The sequence below is a fragment of the Convolutriloba macropyga genome, chromosome 3 (assembly GCF_964194025.1).
Source record: "Convolutriloba macropyga chromosome 3, txConMacr16.3, whole genome shotgun sequence".
Classification (NCBI taxonomy): Eukaryota; Metazoa; Xenacoelomorpha; order Acoela; family Convolutidae; genus Convolutriloba; species Convolutriloba macropyga.
Genome location: NC_134470.1, coordinates 46654269 through 46677811, shown reverse-complemented (window position 1 = coordinate 46677811; position 23543 = coordinate 46654269). Strand labels below are relative to the sequence as shown.

The 23543-nt window shown below is 36.3% G+C and overlaps 1 protein-coding gene across 2 annotated transcripts in view; it reads right to left on the bottom strand.

The window, feature by feature from the left end:
* The window catches only part of LOC142336240 (alpha-1,3-mannosyl-glycoprotein 2-beta-N-acetylglucosaminyltransferase-like), a 127424-nt gene extending 104719 nt beyond the window's left edge, over positions 1–22705 (bottom strand). For both annotated transcript variants that reach the window (XM_075384921.1, XM_075384922.1), the window contains exon 1: positions 22397–22705. In XM_075384921.1, the coding sequence (XP_075241036.1) occupies positions 22397–22507 (111 nt within the window). In that variant the 5' untranslated portion in view covers positions 22508–22705. The remainder of the gene's footprint in view (positions 1–22396) is intronic.
* Between the last annotated feature and the right edge of the window lie 838 nt (positions 22706–23543).

Sequence of the window (23543 nt, the reverse complement as noted above, 5' to 3'; positions counted from 1 at the left end):
TTTACAGATAAACATAATAAGTACCCAAAAGCCTCAATATTTACCTTTTTAAGTTCCCTGACAATGAATTTGAATAATTGGTAAATAACTGTGTAATGTACTTGGTGAAGTAATTAGTCTGATAAAGTAGGTGCTAATACGGAAATTGTATATGTACTTAACAAACATCAGGAGACGAACAAAAGCTGGAAATTGCCAAACTTGAAGATCAGTAAAAATTTGCGAAGGACCAATACAACACGAGGTACAGCCCTGCGGACCCCACGATCACCAGAACACCGGAGAACTAGCCTGACAACCCATTGATTACAATCTCTTGAAATTTAGCTAAAAATTGTAAAACATCTTATTGATTATTGCTAACAAATTAACGTTATAGTGATTGAACTGGAAAATCTTCATATAAACGCTAAGTTATAACAGGCTCCCATAGTGCTAAAATAACTCCGTGAAAACTATTAGAAAACAAGGCGACTAGTGGATATATCACGCATTCGAACCGCTCAGTAAAATGCTATTACTAGCTAACTTTATTCAAAACATATCTGCTAAAAATCGCACCATGAAAAACTATAATAAGTCCTTGTACAATGCCAATAATTCAAGTTCATTACACTGAATATAAACCTCAATAACACCATAAGGAACACTCTAAAAGTTAGTGCGTCAAATGGTGACACGAGTTATTAACTGTTTCCCAGTTTAAGGGAACCAAAATTCCGATTGTTTGATAAATTCCATTATTTCTTACTTTATTCAATTTTTTTCTTTACATCCTTCACTTCATTACCTCAAAAAACTTCAGCCAGCATCCAGCACACCACTTCCGAGAAAAACGATAATGTAATAAGCAGTAATAAAGGAAATAATGGGTGGAAATTGTGTTTGTGTCTTTGGTAACTAACTGCTACAATAATTCAAAGTGCTTGATTGGAAATGATATTAACTACACACTAAACAGTAACAAAGCGCAAGCTCAGATAGTAACCGCATTCTCTTCTTTAATTCATAAGTCTATTGTAATTTATGTGCTAGATAATGACGAAAAACGTATTGTAATTTATTGGATAGTAAAAAGTCTCAATCAAAAAGTACTTAAATTTGGCATTATTCGAAACAAACTTCAATCAGACAGCGATATTAACCTTGATAACATCTACATTGATTATCAGATCACCTCATAATCTAAATTACTGAAACCACAGTTTGAACATTAATAAAGAGAAGGCAAACCTAAATTATTAAATCAGCTCCGGAGGCTAATGAATCAAACAGTGACCTCGGTCTTTATGCTGTTGCCTATCTGAGTTGAGCTTCCACAAGGCCTGCGCGGCAGTGGTCCCAACAAACTTTCCTAAAATAAGGGGCACTGTTTAATGGTGAGACTTCGTCGGCTCTTACGGCGTCAACGTTAACACTCTGACGATTCGACCGGAGCTTTAGGCACTAGTTTCTTAAGCAGCCCATCTTTATTCTTTTTCGAGCAAATGGTTTCAGTAGCTTCTTTTTCTGACTTCATGTGCTAATCATTAATCGACTAGGACAGTTAATCTTCACTTCATACATCTGTGCTAAACAATTAATCTCGCAAAATGGCACACGCAAAATCAACATCACACCCTTCTCTGAATCAGAAACGGATAATTTTAACGAGTTTGAACAGTTAAAAACGGGACAGGAGTCGGGCAATAGGAGTTGCAGGAATTGCAGCAGCGCATCAATCGAATGTTCTGCAGTTACACTTAAAAGGAGATGCTCTGAGATACTTCCTAACCTTACCAGAGGATACCAGATTAGTTTTTCCAGACAGTTTCAGAGCTCTAGGAAATAGATTCACGCAAGACGACTTGCGAAAGAACAGAATAATAAACTTAGAGAACCAAAAATTCAATCCAAAGACGGATACAGTGAAAAAAAAGATTCACGCAAGACGACTTGCGAGAGAACAGAATAATAAAGTTAGAGAACTAAAAGTTCAATCCAAAGACAGATACAGTGAAAAAATTTCTCAGTAAAGTTAAGGACTGAAGCAAATAAAGCGCCTGAAATAGTTGTAGCACCACCCAGGAGCAAGTGACCCTGAAGTCCGTCGATTTGAAAGAGACAGCAGCAAGAGATTCTGCCCTTCAAATGTCAGAAAACCGTAAAAACGAGCAAATAAAGCACTTCATTGAGTCCATGCCAAATTGGCTAAGAAAGGCCAGACACGGACACAACAGATCAATTCTTTACTTTAGCTAGCCAGCAGATTGCAATTAGGGAGATGCGTAACAGTGAAGAGTACCTTGACGACGGATTTAACGAAATAACAGAATCAAACACTGAAAATGTTAAAAACAAAAACAAAAAGAACTTGAGCAGAGACTAGAGCAGAAATGAGCACCTAAAAATGACACATCAGAACAAGGCCCAGTAAACATTTTCAAACCACATTACCCCAACAAATCTACAGACAAAGTTACTGACAGAATAATCGGCCACAATATCAAAATTATAAGCCACATTACCGTCAATATGAGTCAAATTATCGTCAATTTCAGCCAAAATATCGGCCCCAGCAATAATACACCCCCGTTCTATTAATTATAGAGAGTTTCGACCACAATTTAACGTTCCTAGACCGTTTTACTACAATGAGCAGCCACAAATTTGGAATTATTGGAATGAACCTTCAGATTTGTTCACCCATCTTATGTTAAATGAACTATTTACCGGTTCCCCACAAAAAATACCCCTGCAAACCTCCTTCGAACCTAGGGAATAGTTTATGATAGCCCAATGCAAGCACAAAACCGATATGGCATCCAAACAGCAAAAAAGTTCAGTCGCGCAGGTGCACCTCAGCACAAAAATGCCAGAGGTATGAACTACCCATGTAATCAACAAAAAACTAATACAGCCACCCAACCTAAAAAACCAAAATCAAAAGTATAAAAAGCCACAGTACTCAGTTAATTATTATAACGAAAGCACCTCTGGTCCTAGTTTAGATAAAGTAATAGAACCAATTTAGATAAAGTAGAACCAGTTTAATACAACCAGCGTACAAAAAGCGTACAATAAAAAGCGTACAAAACGCAAAAGAAATAAAACAAAAAGTAAAGTGAATAAATCTGGGCAATTCCAAAACACAAGTGCCTGAGCCCCCGCCAAAGCCAGTAACACATGTTCAGAAATTATTCAGCATTGTCCCACTTTTAGGCAGATCATTATCCCATGTTAAAGTTAACTTTAATGAAGAATTAGATAGACGCGCTCTAATTGATACAGGAGCATTTACAAACGCGATAAGCCGTGAGTTTTACAAGGAACTTATTATCACTAAAATTAATTCAATAACAGAAATAGCAAAATCTGATCAAGATAAAGTTAAAATGTCGAACGGAAACATAGTTAAAATTGATAAAGCAATTAAAGTTACATTTAGATTGGGCACAAAGATTCACTGAAGATTGCCGTGTTTTAATTGTCACAACTCCTTTAATATTAGGCGGCCGATTCTTTGTTAAACATGAAGCTAGCATCTGGCCAGTACAAAGCTACATAAAATTCCATGATCAAACTATCCAAATAAATGAAATAAAGCCAGAAGAGTACTAAGCGAGAAGAGTACTTAAACTGAAAACGTTTGGAGTTTACACCCAGAAAAAGCAAGTATTACACTCAAATCAACAATCAATTCTAGAAGGCGAGCTCCAGGACAAACTAGAATTATTACCCGACCTTTGTGGAATAATAATTCCAAACAAAATCTTTGAAAAAGATAGCGAATAATCTCTAGCGTAATAAAGCCTAGCGTAATATTTAAGTAAAGTTGCTGAAAATAACATACATTATATCTATGTCCTAAACATTACTGAACACCGAGTTACTATAAATAAAGGCAAAGAAATAGCCAAATTCTCATTCTTAACATCTGATCAAGCTAAAAACGAATTAGAAGTAGATCCTCAGTTAAGAAATGTAGAAATGAGCAAAAATTACTTAAGAAATAAATCAGTTAATACAAGTAACAGATACCCCCAAAAGAAAAGCGCAATCAGTAAAACCGGCCCCAGCAATTGAAAATTTGTGGTTCCCAACGCCTGAAACGTGCCCTGATCCGACAAATTTGTGGCCATTGCAGAGAGAAATATTTGAGCAATTGCCAAAACTGCAAGAAATCAAGAAATGGAGAAATTAGATCCAAAGGGTAACCAGCAGGGCAAAATCACCTTTCTGAGCAAAATTTCCGAAAAATTGGCCCTAAATGATGAATAAAAGCTGCAGCAGGCGAATTGTTAGTTGAATTTAGTGATATCTTCGTTACACAGATTTGACGTTGGATACAATACAGATTTGAAAAAAGTTTACTCTAGAAAAAATCATACCAATTTATGAACAAGGCCCCCCAAAGCCTATCCACTTGAGAAATGAGCTACAAGGAGAACTCGCATTAATACATTATTACGGATTAATAACGACTTTTCAATCAAGATATAAAAGTCCCCTTTTTGCACAACGAAAGAATTCAGGATGACTTAGACTGATAATTGACTTGAGAAAACGCGTGCATACGTGAATACGCCCTTCCCCATCTCGAACATGAGCAATGTAACAAACAACTTCGCCTGGAAAAAGATATTCACGAAACTTGATTGTTCCTAAGCAAACCACTGTGTGCAAATGGCAGACGATGGATCAGTGCAACTGCTAGCATTTAATTTTGCTTCACGAACCTATGCGTATAAATGCCTTGACCAAGGACTAAATAAGTCAGTAGCCGGATTCAGTTCTTTCATTAGACATTATTTGGACCCATGCCTAGCCTCAGGAAATTGTACCCAGTTTATTGATGATATTGGTAAAGCTGTAACTTTGAACAATTGGTACAATCTTTACGAGAAATCTTAATATGTATACGTCAATCAAGATTGAAACTGTCACCTAAAAAATGTGAAATAGCGACCAATAAAATGAAATTCCTCGGAAATAACAATAGTGCTGAAGGAACATCACCAGAAAAGTCGAAAAAAGCCAAATTCTTAGATAACTTCAAAATGCCAAAAACAACAAAGCAAGTAAAGCGATTAATTCGTTTCACACAATTCATCCGAAATCACATACCTAATCTAGGTACAAAACTAATGTCATTTTACACGCTCCTGAAGAAGGATGCGGTAATAGAAACCACAGAAAACGTAAAAGCATTAGAAGAAATAAAGAAGGATCTAATGGAAGCCACAAATGTAACGTTGCGACTACCAAAAACCGGTCTACAGTATGCAATCCTTTGTGATGGATGCTAGTCACCACGGTGCATGTTATGTACTAATGGTGGATGGCTATTTGAAAAAAAAACTGAAAAGAAAACATACGCGCCCGTATCGATTGTATCGCATTTGTAATGCAACGCAATTAAAGTTCTCAATTTACTACAAAGAGTTCCTAGCTTTGTAATATGCGTTGGACCATTTTTCACACTACATTTGGGGATCGAGCAAACAAGGAATTATACTCACTGACTACAAAAGCCTCGCACAATTCTTTCAATCAAAAGTAATACCACCATCTCTTTCGAATTGTTTAGACAGAAACATCGCCTTTAACAGAATGATTCCTCACATTCCAGGACGCGCTAATTATTCAGCAGATTTTCTCTCTAGAAAGGAAAACGACAAAACGGCAACAATCTCTTTGAAAATAACATATAGAATACCTGTCAGAGAAATTGAAATTGACACAGAAGCGCAAAACCCTGACGTAGAACTAAATATGATATTTGATATTGAAAACTTCGGCGACGAAATAAATAAGGATGACGTTAGCTTTAAAAAAACCTCGGATAATATGAAGACTACAAAAAACTCCTGGGTATCTTACCTGTAACAGACAAGGGCTACTTAAATTCAAAAGAAAGCAAGAAATAAACTCAATTCAGAACCCAATTCCGTTAGATGAGTTTCCAGACCTCACAGACAACTTAATTAGCCATGATTTATAGCAGAGCAACAAACAGATACAGATGTTAGATGAGTAATAGATTGGATCCAGCAAAACAGTCAAAAACAAGACTTAAAGTACTCTTCAACAAATTTAAAAAAAGTATCACAAGCATTTAAACAGGTTAATTCTAGAAGAGAGTGTCTTATACCGGAATTTTTATAATGACACAGAAAAAATACTTCATAAACAATTCTGTGCATCTAAGCATGTGTGGAAAGAGACTAAATATAGACTTCATAATTCACAAACAGCAGGATATTTAGGCATCAAAGCAACAACAAGAATTTAGAAAGCGATTCTATTACCCAAGGCTTCACTGAAAATTTCATTAGCTGCATTAAAAAATGCCTTACTTGCCTTCAATTAAACGGAGTTTCAAAAAACCACGTCACGTCAAAATTACAACCAGTCAGATCACAACAATCGTACCCAGGTGATAGTCTCCAACTTGACTTAGAAGGCCCTCATACCTCCACACAATTTAAGTATGTTTTGAGTGGAATAGATGTTTTAATAAAATATCTATTCGCAGTCCCCCTGACAAACGGATACGCTAACACAGTAGCGAGAGAACTAGCAAAGGTGTTCTCCCTACACAGCTACATTCCTCAAACAATACTTAGTGACTTAAGAACAAACTTTACCTCATAATTAATGTCTGAATTAGCAAGTTTACTAAATGATAAGTTGAAGCATACCTCACTAAAGCACTCTCAAACTATTAGAGCAGTAAAACGATCCAATGGACCATTAAAACGTAGTCTGAAACTCCATACTGACGAACAGTGGAAAGACTGGCACAAATACGTTCCTCTAGTAACATTCATTCAAAATACGTCATACCATTCAGCGATAAATTCTTAAATTGTTGTCCTTCAACTTTATTCCATGGCAGAGAACCAATCAAACCCCTGATACTAGGTTCTCCAGAAAAGAAATGGATACAGTATGAGTAAACTCAGACTTGGTAAATGAACAGCAAGATGCCATGATGCAAAAGTTTGGGGAAAAAAGAAAAACTGACAAGAGCATATTTGAAGTATAAAAAGTATTATGACCAAAAAGCTTCAGCAAAACCCATTCGAGAAAAATCATTCTGTCTACTTATACTGTCAATCCTAAGCTGCAAGAACAATCAACAGTATTTGCTTACCAAGTTCAGAAATGGCTACCGCTTTATAAAGTGGATAAAGTCCTTACTGACTCAAATTACATCATCAGAAAAGTAAATACAAATTATACGCAATGTGTCCATCGTATCAGATTGAAAGCCACTGAACCATGCGAACCCACTGAAGACCTTGAAGTGATCAACCCAGCAAATTTTCAACCCGATCCATCAAGACAACGGTACATGGAACCAGATCTCTTTCATTAACACATTCCTGAATTAATTGATGAACGAGAAAACAGAAAACAAAAACAGTGATGCCAGACTCAGTCAAAGTTACTATAAACGTACTTCTAGGTGGACCATTAGCAGGACCAGTAGCAGCAGCACCGCCGAAATAACTGCACCACCTCCGCCTCCGCCAATAGCAATACCAGCAGTTAGACCACGACTCTTCAAGTTCAGACCAATCAGTCCCAAGCTTGTTTGAAGAAAATATTATTTCGGAGAATCTAGCCGACTTGAACCTAGCTGCAGGACAAAATAGCCAGAATACCGTTGATCCCCTGATTGCAGATGAAACTCGGCAACAACAACAACAAGTTCGTGTACCTCTGGTATCACCCTCTTCATCAGATGACAATCTTTTTCTACCTCTTCAACAGCCCCAACCAACAATAGTACCATTCGATATTGAGTCACCATCCAAAACATATGAACAACAATATGCATTGAACGAAAGAAAAATAAGAGCCCGGCCATTCCACCCAAAACGAAAACCTCAGAAAAGTTATTTAAATCACAGGAGAGCAACCAGCGACAATAACAAAACCCGTACGTGGCTTCAGATTGGAAAAAGAAAACTCATTGTTTCAAGAAGACAGAACAAATACTTACCGAGCTGGCCAAATAAGAAATCAGACAGTCCAATACCGCGAAATGCACCAGCCAGATTGGAACAAGAATAAAAACGAGAAGCAATAAAAGTATCAGCACAAGCAGCAAAACAATCGAATACACCAAGTAAGAGACAAAATCCGACCGCGTTAGAGCAAGCATAGCAAAATATTCAAGGAGAAAGCGCAGCAATGCAGTAAATAGACCAGTTACCAGATCATAAACAAAATTTCCCCAGGTCCATCTAATCAAAATTTAAATCATTTCGATTAAGAAATAAGTGCAACATATCTCAGCTCATCAGCAGATATCTTACAATCTCCACACACTTTTGCCCACTATATATCAACAGACCTTTTAATGGCAAAAGGATTAGCCAGACACTTCAAAAGCTAGTACCCAGCAGCACCAAGTTACAATAAATTTAGATATGCACCAAAAATTGGCTGTTTTAGTATTGTTTGACTTATTTTGAGCGTTGTGTTCAGTCTAGATAACAAAATTAATTTCTATAACATGCCCACATACAATTCAGTTCTAGCAAGCCTTTTTGAGCTGAGAGAAATAGTTATAAGTGCAGGAATTCAACACTTCAATCTTCCAAAACTCTCCAGTGGCTATGATAACTGGACATTCACATCGTTTTTGAGCTTACATGTCAAGTCCTCGACCCTACTCATAACCATCTGCATCCAATAGTACGTGCAGACCCAGTACAGTCTATCAGTATCCTCTACCCTTCCCAAAAGCCCAACAGGCCCGAGCAACATGACCCAAAAGTCCAAAAATTGCCCAAAATTCGAAAAAATTTGACCTCAAAACCTAGTTTTTTCGATATATCTCAAGAACCACTCGTTTGAAATTATGTTGACCTAGTGTCCTGTAAAACCCTTGTCCAGCTAAAGAAACTCAGGTGAAAAACCAATAAACAAAGTTATACCCAAAAAACATGCAAAAATTTGCCCTAAGAGCTTCCTTCAGCTACTCACTGCTGCCACCCACATGGTACAACCCCAAACAACCATCAGAACATGTTTATCGCCAATATTTGTTGAAAAAAGACGAAATAAACAAAAATCGCGCCTCAACCTCCTCATTTCTTGGCTTCAAAAAATTTGTCATTTTATATCCCCCCTGACCCGATTGATGCCAACTATATACCCCCTAATACGATAGTACATCCCCCCCAGTAGTACCATAAAAACAAGTCCAAATTCACCCTAGTACCAGCTATGATGACTTAAGCTCAAATAAGCTCAAAAATTGTACCAAAGATTACAGCAAAAATTTAGTTACTTCACTCTAGAATCGAAAATATTGACTTCTGACAGAAATTAACCATACCTCCACAAATACAGTTCATCCACAAAAACCAGTCCTCCACAAAAACATTTCTCCGAATATGCACTCCCAGCCCCCTAGTGCCAAAACAAGCTGAGAGATGACTCAAATTAAAGAAAATCATGAAAATGTTTGGTTATTGTGGATCAAAAATGCATCTTAATAACAGAATACGCCCAATATTATCACTGATTCAATTAGTCCTAGTTATGAGCAGTCCAACCCTAGCCATTTGAACCAATTTTCCTAAGTTTAACATAGCCCTATAGCCAATAACCTATCCTCTACCTGAGCCTTTTCAAAAAACCCACGTTCACTGCAGCGAAAACATTATAAATCCCAAAAAAAATTGAAACCACCCAAATTTTTGCGCTGCAAGGTTTTTCGAGCCAATAAAGCGATCGACAAATTTTGAGCTTGATTCAAGCATTTTGAAAATTGAGTGGCGGCGAGCACCCTGATTTTGGAGAGTTTTTGAAATAATAGCAAAAAAAATGAAGCCTACTAAACTCTTCTCATTTTAGTAGAAATAGTGCCAGATTTTGACCAAAAAATAGCATCAAATAGCCAATTTATGAGCCCATATCCAATATTCAGTCTCTTCAGTCTCTCTACTAGTTTTCGCAGCCTAATAAACCCATGCAATCGTTTAGAACATATTTGACCAAATTGGGTAAAATTCTAGAGAAAAAAACTCAACATCCTGACCTTAAATCATGCACCAAACTGTATCAATAGCTGCCACCAACATAGTAATCACTAGTACGAGCCACCATTGTTGTCAAAAAGTCGACTATCTGCAAACTATGTCAACTCATGCATCAAACATGACGAGCCTTAAAAAATCCAGCAAAGTTCCCTGAAAAGGGATCAAATCACATGTTAATCATCTTGAAAGTCATCAAAATGCTACTTCTTATAGCTACAGACATCAGTGCCAGCTGATAGCACCCTATTAAGGCCACTTGAGCATCACCAGACCGACAAATGTCTTGAAGCTCGATTAGTAGGAAAAATCGCACCCAAAAATTCAGCATTTTCTACACAAAAATCAATGTTCTGACCCGATAAATCGTTCCAAACCCTATAATTCAGTAATACACAGTAGTACTAGGCACAGACAGTACCATTTTAACTATCCAGTACCAATATAGTATGAAGAGTGATGACTTATTAAACTTCAAATTTCACGATCCAAAAATAGCCAGGTGCAGATTAGAATAATAGTCATAACTTTGTGAAAAATAATCATTTCATGCCAAATATTTGCACTGCATGGTTTTAGCCGATGAAGCAATCTGCAAATTTAGAACCCGATTTGAGCAATTTAAAAATCGATTGACGGCGAGCACCCTGAGTTTCGCATTTTTCAATTTCTAAGAAACGAACAAAAAAGTCGATGAAAGAACGTTCCCAAAGCTGAATTTATAGCATACTCGGTCCCCTTCAATGTCTACTGAGTTGGCCAAGCCATAAAATTTGCTCAAAACTGAATAAAAACCGAAAAATTCACATACATGTACCACATATCTTGATGTGGAAAAAGGAGCAATATTGCGACAAAAGGAACATGTGAAATTTAGTACCAAATACCCTTCCAAACCAGTTCATATCACACACAAAAGCTACCACCAACTACATCAACTAGGGCAAGTGTCTACAGACCTTAGAACTAGTTTATTACCAGTATTTCACAAGTGAAGTAAAGTAAAAGCTCAAAAATGAAAGGCACTATATCACTCTTCTTGTTCTATCACAAATATGTTACTATACAGCATTAAATCTTCATGAAAACAATACTACATGTTCACATGCATCATAGCTAATAGCTTCACCAGCCAAAACCAAGCATAATCGTCACAATCCAAAGATATCACTGAAAAACTATCCTATAAATGAAACTACACTACATGATAACAACTGCACGGAAAATAGTTAATTTCCATCAGCGCACTTTTCTCACACAGCACATTCAGGCATTCACTGTTAAAACACGCATCAAACCACGCAATCTGGCCGTGAAAGATCTGCCTCTACTCTGACTGACATTTACTTATTAGTTAATAATTCACTGTTTGTCCTATTTTCCCCTATTTACTCCCTGAAACTTAAAAAAAACATGTAAACAGTGCATAATTCGACCCTCCATCCACTATCCACATAACCATTTACCTATCATGCAACCAAGCAATTATAACCAAACACTGCTAAACACCATACTTAGTAGTAATATCAACAAACACACAACACATGACCTAAAAGAAGAGTACACCTGAAACAAGTAAATATCACATAAACAAGTGCCAAACAAGTGTGAAAATTAGAACTAAAAGCATGAGTGCACCACATAAATTAGCAACCGAATACCAGAAAACCTAATAGAACAGTTACAACAGCCACATCATCAGAACATTGTCCTGAAACACAGTTGTTACTATTGAAACAAGAAAACGTTACTTACATTTGTTGTAAATCGCTCACTTTTCGGCCCTACTTTTGAGACACCAATGAACACTGAAGAACCAGGGAATAACCGTTCATAAGGAAGGAAATATCCTCATTACAGAAAAATTCATAAATGTCGAGTTCTTAGTCCCGTTTCCCCGTTACAATTTTACGGTTCGACAAGTAGAGATGCAACTTACCGGACTAACCAAATGGGTTGCACCATCAGCGTTTTGTAACTCTACGCACACTGCGACATAATCAGATGTCTTCAATGTTGACTGGCTCTACGCAAAAATCCTCAATGAAAAGGTAGAAGCAGAATCGAAGTGCACAAACTAAGGAACGAGAACGAAAAACTTCGTACCGGAGTTGACGCAGACCCTAGAGACCGACAAAAGAGAGCCGCACCCCTCGCAATAGCAACAACTGTCGGAATTAGACTCTTTGGTCCAGGAATTGCTGAGCAGTGCAGGATTTGGAGGAATAACATGAAGTTTCGGCTCCTTTCAACGAACGTCACAAAATTCTGAGAACATCGATATATTAGCCCGCAGTTTCAACAGCCCAAACAACTAAGTCATGGAAATCAGCCCCCAATCAGATGAGAAATTCTTTCAAGCTGCTGACAAACTTGCAAAAGTTCAAAACGAAATGCATGAAAACCAGAAACTGGAAACTAGTTGAGGAGCAATTTGCAATTAAAAACCATAACTTAAACAGAATAGCAACATGCATGGCACTATAAGCAACTCAACAACAACCCAGTTTCAACTTTGACACAACGGCTTCGTTACTTCATACACGTTACGCAGACATCAAAACTTATCGCGCTGCATTATATTCATTCAGAAATAATGTTATAAATGCAACCCCAACTTTGCTTGATAAACGTCTTCCAATTTCTTTAGTACCAGGCAAATCTTTGATAAAGATCCTTGACTCAGTCCATGATAGCCAAAATAACACCCCAGATCCTCTAAATTTGGCATTACCCATGACTGACATACTTTCGTATTATGACGCGAAACTTGTACAAGAGATTTCAACAGTAGAAGACGAACTGTTACTGACACTAGTCATTTTCCTAGCCCCCAGCCAGACAGTGTTCGAAGTCTATCGTGCAAATGTAATCTCCATGCCTCAGAAGGACTCTGTTGACGCCTTACAATGGGTAATTGAAGGAGAATACTTAGCAATCTCAGATGGACAGATGGAAACAACAGTACTGACGAAGTCTTAGTATGACAACTTCCCTGGATCGCCACGATACCGAATCTGTCACTAGTCAATGGAAACACACCTTAGATTCTCCTCGTGCCTAGCAATCAAGTTTCATAATGCAATTACAGCATTTAAAGTATTTGCCAAAGAGAAGGTTGTGTTACCCAACCCAGAACGAGCACAGTAGCTCGGTTACGGAATTTGACTGATAACATCAGCTTTGTGATTTTACCATTAGTGAGATTGGTATGAACGAAAACGGCCGATAAACCAACATTTCTCAAAGTCTGTAACATGTTTTTAATCATATCAAAATGTGGAGATACCATGTTCAGCGACCATATTAAAATTAGAGCTGATTTACCAAGTTGTCAGTAGCTTCCAGCAAAGAGAATCAACGTAAAATTGCCTGATCCACATGCACGTTTAATTGATTCAGTACTTAACATTGACGAACTACCAAATTATGAAACGAGCACTAAAGCAAACCTTGATTTATTGAAAAACAGCGTTTTTTTATTCCAATCGAAAGTTATCAGCAGACTCACTTGACGAAATAACGAAACTCATTAATACCGAAGTGAAGTCACTCAAGCCAGCTCTATTTGATAAACTGGAGTCTTACGTACCAATCAAGCTTTCACTTTAACGATCATTGTCATTATTGGAAACTTAGCCTTACATATCCTTTTCATGTATTTATACCATAAAAAAGCCTTTGTACGACGAATGGTGCCAAACTTTATGAAGTTGAATGGAACGAATGTACCACTCAATCCAGTAATTTCCGTGCCAAAACACCTCAAAGCAGACGTAGTGGCCAACCTTACAAAACAACTCAAGAAGCCTCCAATAGTTATATCACCAGAAGACATGGGAACTCTAAAACGACAATACAGACGAAACTCAATGCCAGCGACCTCCAACATGTCACTCAACACAATTGAACGCTTTGAAACAAGAAGACGAACAGGACAACAGTGCTTCAGCCCGAGAGGAAAGAATACTTTTAAGTTCTCGAAAGTGAAATAGTTCGACAAGTATTAATCTTATACCCGATTAAGCCAAATTTCACCCATTAAGTTCAATTTACCAGTGCTTTAACACATTAACCAGTGCTCAAATCCATGAAACTCACCAGTGCCGAAACCTATTCATTTAACCTGTACACTTATGCTATCCTATTCAAGTTTACAGCCTTCATTCAGTGAAAAAAGCCTTGTTATTTCTAGTGCGAATTCCAACCTCTTTTCTCACTTTTAACTTGACTTTGTCTTCTCTTTCTTCTCCAGAATTAGCCCATCTTTATTGACTAACCATTCCTTCAGCCATAATTCTTACCTTGTCTCAACTTTGTTCACCTTAATCTGTCTTAACTTAAATTTTATTTATCTTATTTCCTTAACTGTCTTTAACTTTAACTTTTGGGTGGCTCCAACAAAAACAAGTGTATATCCCTATAACAGTGCAGATTATATACGTTTTAGAGAAAAATTGTAAAACCCAAATCCTTCTCAAATTTTAATGGAAAACTTTCAATAAGTCCGGTAGTGTCACGCCCCTATTTCGTGTCTCATAGTTACGTGATGTTTGTCCTTTAAATATTCAAAAGTGCTATAATTCAGTTCATAGTCAGATGGATCTCAAGGCCATATCTAATCAGTAATTTTATTTAGGTCTGTAACCTCTTATTTGTTTATACTTACTCAAAACAACCGCAGATTGACAGTTTACAGATAATAATAAGTACCCAAAAGCCTCAATGTTTACCTTTTTAAGTTCCCTGACAATGAAATTGTACAATTGGTGAAGTTTGAGAAAATATGTACTTGATGAAGTAATTATTCTGATGAAGTAGGTGCTAATACGGAAATTGTATATGTACCTAACAAACATCAAACAGATGTACTTAACAACCATTACCGTACAAAAGCCGGAACTTGAAGATCAGTAAATATTTGCGAATGACCAATACAACACGAGGTACAGCCCTGCTGAACCCACGATCACCAGAACACCGGAGAACCAGCCTGGCAATCAATTGGTTACAATCCCTTGAAATTTAGTTAAAAATTGAAAAACTTATTATTGTTAATAAATTATCGTTAAAATTAAAGATTGAACTGGAAAATCTTCATAAAACGCTAAGTTAAAACAGGCCCCCATAGTGCTAAAATGAATCCGTTAAAACTAGAATACAAAGCAACTAGTGGATATACCACGCATTGGAACCGCTCAGTAAAAGGCTATTACTAGCTAACTTTATTCAAAAAATATCTGCTAAAAATCGCTTTATGAAACAACTATAATAAGTCCTTGTACAATGCCACTAAATCAAGTCAATTACACTGAATATAAACCTCAACAACACCATGAGGAACACTCTAAAAGTTAGTGCGTAACATATCCTTGAAGTCTTTCATTAACCTTGAACGTTTTAGAGTGACCTTAAGTGACTTTAATAGAATTATTTTTTTTCGAGAAATTTTATCTGAAAATTTTCTTTGGCCGAATTATAAAACTAGACCAATGCCTACCTAGCAATGATATTTTGCAAAAAAAGACAAAAAAAAACCAACCAAGTAACGTCGGGGAATTGCTCTCAAACGACTGGCGAGCAGTTGGCTTCCACATACGCTAGGTACGGATTAGCTTGGCTGGCTTTAATAGCTTTAGGTTGATTGCCGGGGAAGGGGGTGGAGTGGTGGTGGAGTGGGAGGCGGGGCGAACTCCCTTGATACCAAGAATTTATGTCTCCAACCAATTTAGTTAATCTGCATACTTAGACTATAGTGAGAAAAGAGGCTCTAAGGGCCCTTAATGCCCTCCGGGCGCTACCTGTTTATCCCGTTTTCGAGGACCAAAAGTCAAGCGGTCAAGCAAAAAAATCGCATAGAAAGACCACACGACTAAAATATTAGCTACAAACTTCTTTTGAGAGCAGTTAAAAAGAAAACAGTGAAAGCGGCAAACAAATTTTTCAAAACAACAGTTATTTTTTCAATTATCTGCCTTTCCACTTTAATCTAAACGTTTGTATGAGAAAGTCACGATTTAAAGCTACTAAAATTTCCGCTGAGACTTTTGTGTGACAAAAAATGTTACTGCAAATTGATTTCTCTTTGTCATCAACAATTAAAAATTAAGTGAGCAAATTATGAAACGATAAAGCAAGAGAAATTCATTGAAAACTAAATCCTGCTCGCAAAAATTCTAGTAGACAAGACCATTTATTAAAATTAATTGACTCCAAGCGGAAAATTAGCGAAAACTAGAAAAAAACTAACAGCAAAACTAGACTTGTAGTAGAACTAAATACCTACTTTATTCAACTGTTTCTTCATCAAATTCATGGCTTCAAAGAATGTCAAATTAACGAAAATTCTTCATGGCTAGAGACTTCAAAAACAAATACCATAAAGACAAGTTCCGATGAACAATTAACAACCGGATGTAAAAAATGTACACATTGACGACAACAAAAAAAAACTCGGAAAAACAAACATATCTTTAATTTCAGTTGAGTGCTCGAATTTTTCCCATGCAAATAAATGGCGAAAAAAACAATAAATTAAATGATAAGTTAATCGGCAAAAGAAGTGACATGATGAAAAACAATTGAAAATATAAAATTTACTCTAAAAACATGTAAAGTCCAATTCATCGAAAACGTGAAAAGTAGCAGCAGTACGATCACAGACAAACCCTCTGTAAAACGAACATCATCGAACATTAACAAACTGAAATCGAACATTATCCAATGAGCAAGTAGCATGCAATTCATCATGTTGCTCTTAGAGAATGAGCCTTCAAATAGAAAAAGAAACGATACAAGTTGAAGAGAACTTGACAAAACCTTGGAAAAATGGAACAACAACCAAGTTTTTTACCATTTCAGAAGGACAAGTTCAAAATTTAATTCTTTAGAGCTCAAACTTGAAAAAAGTATAAAAAGCAATTATGGGACCACAGAAAAAATAAGACCAAAAAGACTTTTTTAAAACCAGACCGAAATAGGCCAAAAGATTAGATTCATAATACTTCTTGCGTAAAAAAAATCAAACTTACTAAAAAAAATTACCAAAAAATCAGATGAAATATGAGCAAGATTATTTACCAAAAAAACTTGAGCTAACTTCAAGGCAGGCGAAACTGGATTTAAAAACAGCAAAATTGCAAAAATATAACTGCAATTTTTTTTTTTCAAATAAGGCCAATAATGGCTCGAACGATTTTAATTTTGCCATAATTCCAAAAATGGAGTAAAATGATTGCCATCAATCTCAAAATCTGATTTCAAAATTCGCAAGTGAGAAAAAATAACTAATTTAACTATGTAATGGTCTCAGAGATTAGTCGCTTTCGGAGTCTCTGTACAAAAGCATTGGGTTCCAACAACGTTTAAGACAAAACCAGCTTTCATTAATTTCAGTTAATTTTGAACAAAAATCGACTAAGGTCCGACGAATAGCTCTCGGACGACAGGCGTGGCAACTTAATTCGGGGGCAGTAGCCTAAACAAAACCTAAACAAAACCCAACTCTAGAATCAGACCGTTGTGATTTCTTATCTTACAATCAGCAACAAATTCTATTTCAGAGAGAAACCAATTGAGACCACTCAAGAATGAAGAAGACAAGCCTGGAAGAATTGAGAAGTCTAAAAGGCTCTAGATCAGAAGCTCAAAAACGGACACAAAAGATTGCATGAAAAAGACACACACGTTTCCAATAATTGCTTCAGGCTTCGTTCGAGAGCAATTAATCATATTTCTAAATCCATCATCGAAATGATTTAAAACTAATAAGATTAAACGCAGCCTTAAACGAAGAAACATAGGCTTAGTGTACCACAGAAAAACAAAGATTAAACGAAGAAACATAGGCTTAGTGTACCACAGAAAAGCAAAGAAAAACCAGCTGCAACAACAAGAAAATTGTTAAGCTAGCCAATTTGAAAAAAAAAATACAAAACAAATATATAGCATTGACACGTTTTTAGAAAATAGTTTTCCTACTCAAAGAATTCACTTTGAAAGTGAGGAAAGTCATTTTTGAGTGAGTCAGGTCAAATGAGACCAAAAATTAGATCACCCGAACAACAAAAACAAAGCAGGGCGAGTCCTGACATACAATTCGAAGAATTTATATTGACTAAAAAAACTAGACCTAAAAAGGACTATGATTGAATTGGAAAGATCATTTTCAAAAAAAATCAGATAAAATAACAGAAAAATTCAAAAAACTGAAATCAATCGCAAATTTTAATGAAATGTGGCTGAAAATCGTCATATTAATAACTTCAGAAACAATTCTCTTTCTCTAGAAGATGTCCAATAAAGAAATTCCAAGCCTAAAAATTCATTGTCTCAAAGATCATTCCATTGCCCCTAACAACTATGTAACAAAATTTTATCAAACCCCGGAGGAGGTTACCTGGTTACTGAGGTAAGAAAAACTGAATAAAAAAAATGTTTTCAAAAATTTTAAAATTAAAATTTAAATTTTAAAATTTTTTGCAAATTCGAAAAATTAAATTGTTGGAAACAATTCCATTGACAGTAGTAAACATGCAGTATCTTTTTATCAGGCCGTGGAATAGATTTTCTGGCCCTTGAGGCTGGACAAAAATCAAAAATTGACAAAAATTTTAGAGAAACTGGAAACAAATTGCAGATTTTATCAAAAAAAGCTAAAATCCGAGACATAAAAATATTGAAAACCATTCCATTGTTACCAGAAACTATGCAGTTTCCTATTATCAAAGGAGATTGCCTGGCCGCTGAGGCTGGAAAATCTCAACAAATGACAAAATATTTCAAAAACCTTGAAAAAATTGCAAAAATTAGTATCATTTTGCGTGTTTGTGTTTGTAGTACCAAGACGAATAGCTCCTAAAATGGTCATAAGGAGTAATTTTGCATCACAAAAGACCTTAATCAACTTTTAAAAAGTTCAACCTAAAACTAATCACACAAACAACTCGAAAAAGCACAAAAAAAAACAAAAAATTGCACCATTTTGAGCTCAAAATCTAAAAATGACCTTTTAACCTTAAATTAAGTCAATCCCAGCAGCTGCAGGACACTAAGCACTTGAAGGACTACTAAAGCCCACTTTGGGCCTCTAATGAAACTTAATGCCCGCTGGGATTTACCTGTTTATCCCGTTTGAAAAGATCAAATTCATTGAAAAATGTGTGAAAACATCTTATAAAAAATACATCGCCCCAATACAACTCAAATTCTTTGAATCGCAAAAAACTCGCTTAACTGAGAGTGAAAACTGCCGTCACACGAAGTTCCCCTTTCGATTTATTTTTCCGTACTGACTCTGTTCATTTTAAAACACTTTGCAGAGCAACAGCTGCTTAAAAGAACTTTGGGTAGTGTGAGCAAAGAATGCAACAAGCCTAGAGAAGTCAAAAATATTTCACTCGAAAAAGAGGCAAAATAAGGTAAAGCGAAACAATGTGCCTCAGTGGGACTTAGCAATGGAGCTTTTTCTATAACAAAGCTCCATTGCTAAGCTAAACATACCCGGTAGATTGCCCGAAAATAGCCGCCGTTGATTCCCATAACTCTATTGGGATTGAAAGAAAAGAAAATATCAACAAAAATTGATTTTTGTATAAAAACATTTTTAAGTGCGCTTTTGATGTCATTTCGTAATTGAACATACTCCTGTCTCTCAGTGAGAGGCTACAGGGTCTAGTATCAATACCAATAAGCATTATAGATAGTAACCAAAAAGTATGAGAACAAAGTTCAAGTGCCGGGCATCTAAAAATGGGCTTTATGGGTTTATCCCGTTTCTATTTCTGACTTTGATTTTTTTATACTGACTCTCTTCATTTTGAATTGCTTTGCTGAGCAGCTGCTGTTTAAAAAGACTTTGAGCAGAATGACAGAAGAGTGAAACTAGCCTAGAAAAGTCAAAAAGATTTCACGCAAAATGTCGAAAAAGCGGCAAAATGGGTAAAGCGAAAAAAAAGTACGACGAAGTAAAAAAAACATAGCAGGACAAGTCCTGAGGTACAATTCAAAGAATTTTCATTGACTAAACAGAAAAATTAGACCTAGAATGGACTATGATATATTCGAGAAAACCATTTTTAAAAAAAATTAGATAAAAAAAGAAAAAAACAGAAAATCAATGTCGAAATGCCGCATGTGAACAAAAAAACCACTAGCGCGAAATGAAAATTTAATTCAAACAAAAAACTAGGCCTAGAATGAGCTGTGAATGGATTGGGAAAAACATTTAGAGAAAAATCCTATCCAAAAAATCGAGTAAAAATCAGAGTGAAACTGCCGCATGTGAACAAAAAACCACTACCGAGAAATCGAATTTTTGTTCAAACACCGTTTTCTCACTCTACTTTAAAATTAGAGCGAAAAAAATCACGCCGCAACACCACTCGCTTTTTCGCTCCATTTCCTGTTTCGGCGTGACCAAAATCACTACGCCAATTTGACTTCAAAAATCATGAAAATGTGTGAACAGATCTTAAAAAAAAGACAGCGCCCCAATACAATTCAAATTCTTTGAATTGTAAAAAATAGGAGCGCTATAATAGCCGGCTGAGAAGATGAGGGCGGCTATTAAACAGCTATAGATTTTTATCGCCGCATGATATTTTGGCTCCTCAAGCGTTGCTCAGTAGCGTTGTTGCAACATGAACCTAGTGCTTAATAAAGGTCAAAGAGATCTGCTCATTGACTTAATGAACTGGGGCTTAAGCATTTTATCCTGTTTCTTCAGCTGAAAAGTCAAATCACTCAAGCAAGCCAACGAATATTTCAGAATAAAAATAGCCGAGCAAAGAAATTTGCATAAACAACACACGACAATTATCTGTTCAAAGTTCGTTAGCGAGCAATTTCTTTCGTTTTAACTATTAAAAACAAATTTTAACAATAATTTTTTTTATCTTTCCGCAAATTATTTTTTAATCTTAGTTCTTCAAGAAGCAAACACTGCGCGCAAAGTTTTAATCAGTGTTTTCATATGGTTCTCGGTGTTTTCAATGAATAATAAAATACCAGAAAATTTGTTGGAACGCCCATCCGAAAGATCCCAAAACATTCTTTCAGAACATATGCAAAATTTTCAACCTATTATGCTTCTGAAGCATTTCAGGCGTGAGATCAGAACGTTACCATATCATAATTCTTGTTTCTAATTAAAATCGCTCATTTTTATCTGCTAGCTCAGATACCTTTGTCACAATTTCGTATAATATTGAAAACGTATGCAAGGATATTCCATCAATCAGGTCGAAGAATATTTAGCAAGAATTTAAGTTTTCAGGTTTTTCAAGAGCATATTCATTCAAAGTCATTCTGCCATAATGTCGAGAAATAACTGAATATCACGGGAGTTTATTCTCGTGAGTGCCCTCTCCCCCATTCGCGGCCGCACCTTAAGAAAAGACCGTTCTCGACCAATATTGGTATGGTAACAACGACCTGACTATCACTTTTCCTCGACTTCGGCTGGAACTCAAAGTACTATCCTCGAGTTTGGCTCCACAGAAAATATTGTCCTCGACTTATGTTAAACACTGTTGCTCCATCTAAAATTTTGTTCTCGAACAATCGACAGAAGACAATGTTCACGACTTAAATTAAACATTTCGAAATGCATGATTGTACCAGAAAGGAAAGATTAGCAGATATGAAATCTATGGGACGTGAAATGTTAAAACTAATCAGAAGAGTTTAAACAACTGGAGGAACACGTAAAACGTTACACAAGCTGGTGTTAGTTGGCCAATTAAAATTTTCTTATAGTCCCCTGCATGAAGCCAAACTCATAGAATTACCTTATTTCCATCTACGCAAAGAATTAACCTGGTGTAACTCAGATGTATTAAAATAATTTGGTTGACCTATGAGAAAAATTTCGCTTGGCCTATGAAAAGCCACTTCTTTCGACTCATGAAAAAAATGTGTCGACTTTAAATAATATTTGTCTAGATTATAAATGGGGTACTCCACGTGTAATTGAAGCCAATATTTACCCCCTCAATTTGACTTTTAATTTTTTGCACAAAGTAGAGGCCTCGAATAGGTCCAACCATTCCAAGGAAACCTCGAGTTTTTCAACCGTAGAAAAAATTGCATTAAAGGAGGTAGGAAGACGAAAGACGAGCGTCTATGAACAAAAAATGTTAAAAATACATTACTTTGCAATCGAAAGGCAAGAAAGAGTTTTTTATCGCAATTGAAATCGTTATACAACACTCTCGTTCTCCTGGATTGCTGTCCTCCACAATTATTAACCTGAGAAGACAATAGAATTCTCTTTCAGAGATCAGAGGGACTCAATAGCCACCAAATTGAATATAACCAAGAACTGCATGTTTTAGCAACAAATTACATCAACTCACCGCCTCGAAATCCGCCTTCCTGTCTTGTCTGAGGAATATATAGAGTAGCAACAGGAACACAGCTATGAACATGTAAGGCACCACATGGCGCTTCCTGAACTTCTTGATCATGATTGGCAGTGGGGTTAATCGACGCCCTTCTGGCGCACCAACCCAGTGCAAGTCAGGTGATGAGCAGTTTGGCGTCAGAATAAACGCTGCAGAGAAAGTTTGATATTTCACACCAAAGCGTATGAATAAAAATTGATGACTTATTTGACTTCATGGATCTCTCCTTCCTGCATCTCCGCCTGAAAATACCAAGTGTCCTAATAGAAACCGTGTTCAAAGAAATAGGTCACAAAGCAATAAAGGACTAGTTAGTAAAAAAAATTAACCAGCGAAAACAAATGAAAATCTGCCTAAGAAAAAGAAACAACGAAAATAACATTATCTCAGCTTCAATATATGCCCGATTAACAACTTAGTTTGAAGAAGTCAGGACAAACAGCTATCAAAAAGTGACTTAACGCTGACAGAAAAGGCAAAAACTTCTAGCAACCAGATCAGAATTTAAAAAACTTAATTTTCATAGTTGTGGTGGCGGATCCACCCGGAGAGTTGACAACCAAGTATCGCACCTAATAATATAAACACTGTTAAACTATATTACATATATTTATATTCCTGACGGAATGAACTTATATTCTTTTGTTGCTATGTTAATGTTTAGTATCACCAATAGGTGATAACCGTATTGTAAACTTGAGTGACAGCTTTGTTAAACATTGTTACCACAAGTGCCAACTGCTAATTCGTCTAAATCACGTAGAGCGTGAAAGCTAAACTGCAGTTCTGCCTAAAGCAAAACGAGAAAGAGCTGATAATTCAAGCTTCGTACTTGCTCTTTTTGATATCGAAAGTTATTCAATACGACATGGCGCAGTCAGCAATGGCAAGATCTCCCCTTGGAGTTAACTTCTTCTGGGATAAAGGTCACCAACCAGAACTAGACTGGGACAAATGGCTATCAACTGTTAAACTGGCGATTATGGTAAAGGACAACTTCCAAGTAGAAAAACTACTACAACCCAAACCAGAAAGCGAGGAGTTAGATTATCCAGCACAACCACACTATGAACCAGCACAATCAGATGCAACCACGGCC